Source organism: Poecilia mexicana, unplaced genomic scaffold (genome assembly GCF_051168715.1).
Source record: "Poecilia mexicana isolate PSO_F unplaced genomic scaffold, ASM5116871v1 scaffold_20, whole genome shotgun sequence".
Classification (NCBI taxonomy): domain Eukaryota; kingdom Metazoa; phylum Chordata; class Actinopteri; order Cyprinodontiformes; family Poeciliidae; genus Poecilia; species Poecilia mexicana.
In genome coordinates, this window is record NW_028263389.1 from 25,747,869 (window position 1) to 25,754,905 (window position 7,037).

General features: G+C 38.7%; 1 protein-coding gene across 1 annotated transcript; it reads left to right on the forward strand.

Annotated features, from left to right (window-relative positions):
- Positions 1-754: 754 nt before the first annotated feature.
- On the forward strand, positions 755-2,470 carry mos (MOS proto-oncogene, serine/threonine kinase). Its single transcript, XM_014979705.2, has one exon. It carries the CDS (start codon positions 838-840, stop codon positions 1,849-1,851), a length of 1,014 nt encoding a protein of 337 aa, XP_014835191.2. The 5' UTR covers positions 755-837; the 3' UTR covers positions 1,852-2,470.
- The last annotated feature ends 4,567 nt before the right edge of the window (positions 2,471-7,037 follow it).

Genomic DNA, 7,037 nt, shown 5'->3' on the forward strand with positions numbered 1-7,037 from the left:
CGCTCCACTCCTTTTAGTACGTTGTAGATATTTTTGTGTCAATTTATCACACACACAAACGGTCAGTAAGAATTTTTATAGACAAATAACAAAATGTACAGAAAGGAATCACAACCCACTATCCTCAACAGTGCTTATTTTAAAACATGATTAGCACCGCTCAATAATAAAATGCCCTCACCCAGAGCTCTGATGAGGAGGAGAAGAGGAGAAGAGGTGTGGCAAAACAGCTGACATTGATTCAGCATTGATCAGACATCAGCATTTCATTCATTAGATTTCAACCACAACATTGAATCAATGACACAGTTTCAACATTGGTTACTTGGCTAGAATTGGATGGTTGTTTGATGGTTGATCCACTTTCATTCATCAACCTCAACCAGAAATCAACCTTTCTGACTATAATTCAATGTTGAATTACCTCCATGTGGTATCTGGATCCAGAGATTGGAAACATTATATTTTTAGATTTCTGTAATGTATGAGCTAATGTTTATGCAAATTTGAGCATAATTACTCAACATTTTATGTGTCACTGTTTACATCCATATTGTTTATTTTGTATTAATAAACATGGTTATGTTATTTGAAAGGTTACATAAAAATAAAAAAAAACAATCCCACCCCGAGCACCATCCCCTGCTAATTACTGTAGAGCTGGGCTGAGTTGTTTGAAATTGTTTTTGATATATTTGATCATTCGCATGACTGCATTATTTTAAGTATTTATTTTAGAGGTATTTACCCTAACCAGCATGCATTGCCTCCAGGGCATGATTAATTGGATAAGGTGACGTCAGCTCAGTTGAACACACCCGTGTGAGATCAGGCGCCATGCCGTCTCCTATTCCCGTCACGCGCCTGTTACGGAAGGACATCTACCCGTCTGCAGACATCGCGGCTTGTAGCAGCCCCCTCTTTCAGCTGTCCCAAGGGTCCACCTTGCAGGTCCCCCCCCAGCGGTTACATGGTAAAGTCGCAAACCGCCTCTGGTCCTCCGTGATTTACTGGGATCAGCTGCGCTCCGTGGAAGTTGTGGGCTCCGGGGGTTTCGGTTCCGTGTATAAGGCGGAGTACCTCGGGGAAACTGTTGCGCTGAAGAAAGTGAAAAAGAGCGCAAAGAACAAGCTGGCCTCCCGACAGAGTTTCTGGGCTGAGCTGAACGCCGCACATCTCCATCATAAGAACGTCGTGCGCATCATCGCCGCAAGCACGTGCGTGCTGGCGGACTTGGAGGAGGAAGCGATCGGAGCGATCGTCATGGAGTTTGTGGGCAGCAGAAATCTGCAGCAGATCATTTATGAGAGCTCGGAGGATCTCGGGGAGGACCGGTGGCTGAAGTACTCCACAGACATCGTGAAGGGCTTGAGCTTCCTTCATTCCCACAGTGTTGTGCATCTGGACATCAAACCAGCCAACGTGCTGGTGTCACGGGGAGAAGTGTGTAAAATTGCCGATTTTGGTTGTTCCCTGAAGCTGGACCGTGACTGTGAAGTGAGCGCCGTCAGCCCCCAGGTCAGCCACGGATGTGGCACGTATTCACACCGAGCCCCGGAGCTGCTCAAAGGCGAGCAGGTGTCTCCTAAAGCGGACATCTACTCGTTGGGGATAACCATGTGGCAGCTTTTGACCAGAGAGCCCCCCTACACGGGTGACAGGCAACACGTCCTCTATGCTGTTGTGGCTCACAATCTGCGGCCGTCTGTATGTGACCACCAGGTGTTTCTTTCTGTGCTGGGGAAGCGGTGTGCGGAGTTGCTGGGCCGCTGCTGGAGCGCTGATGTCCGCTGCAGACCCAGTGCTGAGGATGTGCTGCATCAGCTTGAGCTCCTAAGGTCACCTAGGTGATTTTGTGTTATTTTATTATTATTATTATTATTCGACTTTTGGAGAATTTCAGTGGAATTTAGATGGTGTTGTGCAGCGAAACCCTGACAAGATCACAGATTTCAGTTTGGACATAATGTGCCTCAAACTTAAACATCCAGAGGAGTTTAAGGCTTGGGTTCTGCTTTCTAAGCAGTCAGAAAACTAGCCTTGTTTTACACCTCCAAATGTATTTTTTGATATCTAAAATTGATTTAAATGTTTTAATTATAATTGTTGTAACCACACACATATATATATGTGTGTGTGTATCTTAAGGTGTTTATTTCTGCACCAGATTAATTTATCAGGCCCAATTTGCATACTGTATTTCTCAAGCTGTAAATATATTTTTTAGACGATGATCAAGAATACGATGGAAGAGGATTAGGGCCACTGACAAAAAAGAATTCTGACTTTAATCTCAGATTAAAGTCAGAATTATAATTTTTTTTCAGTGGCCCTAATCCTCTTATTGGAATTCTGTACTTAAGAAACATTTCAGTTCCTACTTAAGTTTTTGGTTTTTAGATGATAATTTGTATGTTAAATTTAATGTAATTATTGTTGATATGAATAAATTCTAGAAATATGTCACTCAGTGCGGCAGCATATTGGAGCTATGTACTTTCATTGATGATCCATGAGACTTCTAATGATCTTTACTTATTGTAGCTATGAAATGCTGAAGTGGCTGCCTGATTCTGATGGAGATGCTGCATGGCTCCTGGTGTCATCCTGGACATCCCAGTTCCTTTCAAACCAAACAGTGACTCTGTATCTAACGCAGATGTAGTGATTGATGAGGCTTATCTGCACGCACCGTTCTATTTTTAGAAATCTAAACTTGCAATGTTCTAACTTGACACTCTAAAGGCAGCGTGTAATACAGCTTCCTGTTTCCTGCTTGATTAAATATAAGCATGAAAATACAAATTGATCTCTTCCATGAACACTCGGCATCGGAAAATGTCTGAGATGACTACAATAACACAAATGCCTAGATTTGTCATGGCCAAGTATAACTTATTTACAGAGCAACCCAAAATGATTATGGTCTCTGGCAGACAACCTTTGAATGGACCATTAGAACCATGAGTTGAAAGTGTCGCCTTCAGTGCTCTGTGGAGCTGCACTCTGGACTATTCACCCTGTTCACTTTATTTTCAGACACAGTGTGCCGTTTCCAGCTGCAGCAGGCGCATGTCCTGCTGAAGAAAAAGCACATTTGATGTGTTTGCAACATAAGACACCACATTTCAACACTTTTTCTATTAGATGTATTTTGTAGTGTCTCATAGAAACTAAAATTTAAGTGGTACAAGATCCATAACTAAATATTTGTGTTTTCAGAAAAAGCCTTGGATACAATTTTCACACACCTGATGAAATTGAGCTTAAAGCAAAGTCCAGAAAGCAATGTTGGGCACATGAAAACCAAAACACCATGCCGACAGTGAAACATGTTGCAACATTGTGATTTGGGTTTGTTTTTCTTTGGATGGAACTGGAGTTTTAGTCAAGACTGATAAAATTAACTTTCCCAAATACCAGACAGCTTTGACAAAACATTGTAGCATGCAACAGGAAGCTACAATTACACTTTTGGTTTATTATAATTGCTAATAAATTACATTTTTTAGTTACTGTCTTATTCTTCTTCTTTGCCACTTTGTACATTACATGCTTCATACACACATCAGTACTGCCAACACATCAGGTTACCAGAACACAGAAGGATCCATTACAACACACTTTACAGGTGAAACTAATTACATTGTGTATTAAATATATTCACTTTTTCAAGACTACATTGCCAATATACTATCAGAGAATTGTACAAACTGTCAATATATTAAAAGTTTATCAACAACATGCTTATGAAAATTAGCACAATAAAACAATATGAAATGTGAAAAATATTTCACCAAGGACAGAGTATCGTTTTGATACAATGTCACAGTATTCCAGTATTACTGCAGACAAACTGGCATTTCTCCTTCCTCAGAACAGTGAGGATCAGCGACAGAACATTTCCATTCACTGGACCACTGCACTTTACAGAAACCTACAAAAAAGAACAATCGAGCAATTAAACAGAGAAAGCATTTGTATTTTAAAGAGCACAGAAAAATGGCAAAGAAAAAATAAGACTTACAATTTCAAGACATGGTGGACTCTATGTATGTGACATCATCAGAACTGATGATGATTGGGACCAGATGCCTGGGGTGGAAACATTTCTCAGTGACTTCTTTGCCTGTTTAGAATCAGCTGATGTTGGCATTAACTATGAAGCTGTTTTAAGTGTGGACTTAAGGAGACAAACTACCTTAAAAACTTTCCATCCATGATCTGAACACACTGATCCTTGCAGGGTGGTGAGGGGGGCTGGTGGTGCCCATCTCTAGCAGTCATCAGATGAGAGGCAGAGGTTCACCTGGACAGGTCATCTGTCCATCACAGGGCCCTGAAAGCCAACAACAAATAAAATGTACGAAAGAGAAATGTTAGATTAACAAGGGGGAAAATTCTGTCCAGTTATTTTTAAATCAAATCATGTTTATTAAGCACTTGGTGTTGGAAACACACCAGTTTTTGCTGTTGTTAAAAATGCATTTTGAAGCAAACTTGCCACCAGTTAAGTTTGCTTCACGTTAGCAGCCTTTGTCCTTTCTGTTCCTTTCTTGACCCACGTTTCATTTCCATCCAGTCCTTGTCCTGTTGTGTTGTCATCTAACTTGGACTAGGACGTTACCAGTTTGAATTTACCAAAACTACTAACTATTATCAAGGCTCTCTACTTTTAATTCAATATTATGTGAGAAAAATTGTGAATTTGAACAGCATTTCTCCTCCCTGGCTTCATGCCTGTTCTTCTTTTTATGGTGCTTTAAAAGAAAACTGAAGATGTGCAATACCGCCACCAACTGGTCTGGAGTGTGAACTGGAGCTAATGACGTTCACTAATAGATCTTACATCATACATCTGAAAATGGATTTCTGTTTCACTTAAAAAACTGAAAACAACAGATCACATTCGGAAAGATGTAAAACTGAAGATACCTGCTACATTTAGTGTTAAGGACAAGTATTGTTTTTGTTGTTGAACCGCTGTCACTAAACTGTCAATGTTTGATGTTTTTTCTTTTTTCATGAACACATTATTTACTTTGTTGAACATTACACCAAGTTTCATTATAAAGATTGTTAATTTGTTTTATTCTTTGCCATTTTAACAAAACAGTAAAAGATTATTAAGGCTCTTTAAAATGTATACTTTATTAGCCTGAAGTATACACTCAGATGTAATTTAAAACATACTGAAATTTCAGTTTATTTAATAGTTCACTTTTAAAGTAAACTTTAAGTGAATTTTTAAAAAATTCTAATTTGAGCATATATTTTAAAATATGCACATTATATCTTTAAAAATATACTTTCATTGGTATACTTGAGCAAATACATATTTTGTTCACTTAAAGTATACTTTTATTTAATATATTTTTTAAAAGTGTATTTTGGTACAATTATAATTAAGTGTGTTTAAAGTTATGTCAAAATTGGGACAAGCATACTCTGAGTATACTTTGTGTATATTTATAAGTAGTACACTTAATACTTAGTATACTTAATACGTGCAAATGTATGTTTGAAATATACTAAAGTATACTTTTTTTCACCTGTGTTTATTTTGCGATTATTAATATGTGATCGCTGTGGTAAATTAGTTACCACTGGTATTAGCTAAGCTAACAGCAATTTATTTCTTCTGCATTCTTTACGTATACAAACTGTAGCCCACAACACACACATTTCATTAAAAAACTAAACAAAATGTCATTGCAGTCTTACCTTTACTTATAAATGAAGTCCATGCACCGCCCATTCTGCAAATGTCAGTTCATCCAAAGCCAAGTGTATCCTCGACACAAGTTGAGAAAAGATGGCAAGGGTAGCAGAAAAGGCAATTTCTAGGAGGACATTCACAAAGCCCGTCTTTTCTTGTACTTCATTTGAAAAAAGCAATATCCTTTTGTCTTGTAGTTTGAAGCAAACCTTTCAGCTCCGGTGTTGGTCTTCCTTTATTTATTATTTCCTGCTTTGATTGAAAATCCACTTTAGAAAACTGTTTAAGTGTAGAAATGTAGTGATCCATGTTGACATCGGAAGAGAGAAGAAAACAACAAATCTATCGCTGCACTTGACTTATTTACTGTATGGCTAGCTCACTGTCTCTTACTCTGGAGATGTGGAGTCACAACACCAACGTCTGGGATCATGAGCGCCCCCTGCCATGAGGCAAGGAAACTGGTCTTTGCTGTTTGTGATCGCTCCTCAGCACACGAAACACATCACACACAGTCAGTGACAAAAAGCACTGTACATTATATTAATATATGCATTATGGAAAATCAGTTTATATATTAAATGTTTTCAGCCATTTTATTGGCAACATAGAGACAGGAGGAGCATGCTCTCATCGAGTGGCAGCCAGCGCAGTTAGCGACAGGTTGCACAATCCAAGGTGAGGCTCAGCTTCCTGCTGCCTCACCAGCTGCATTTGAATGGAAAATTGCAAAAATTCAGCAATTATGAAGAAAAATATAATAAAAATTGGTTAAGCTAAATGAAATATAAATACTTTATAGTGCAAACCACAGGGTGAATATAGCAATATAAATGATATCATTATATATTATTTTTCCATGATGACAGGTGAGGCAGAGCCTCCTGCTTTCCATGATGGCATGTCACTGGTTGAGATCCATCAAAAGAAGAGGAGCAACATAAACTGTAACTCAATTGAGGATTCCATGTGTAGAACCTTCATATTGAGGTGCAAGAGTGGAGTGACCTTTAACCCCAAAACTGAACGGTTTTAGAATTCCATACTTTCAGAATGTATACTCTTATTCGACCAGGTCATTGCTATGTTTCATTTTTAGCATTCCCTTCGAACAACCAAGCCAAACAGTTTGTTTTTCAGCGAACTGTACAGGATATCCGTCACATTACAGGTGGGAAAGGTTTTGAAGTGAATCATGAATGTATGCAAGATTTTCAAAGGACAGGCTCCACTTCATCTTCTTTCTCAGGGCAAATGCTTGAAAATAAAACCCATCAACCTCAGTGGACATGGATGACTCAATGAGTCACTGGGACTG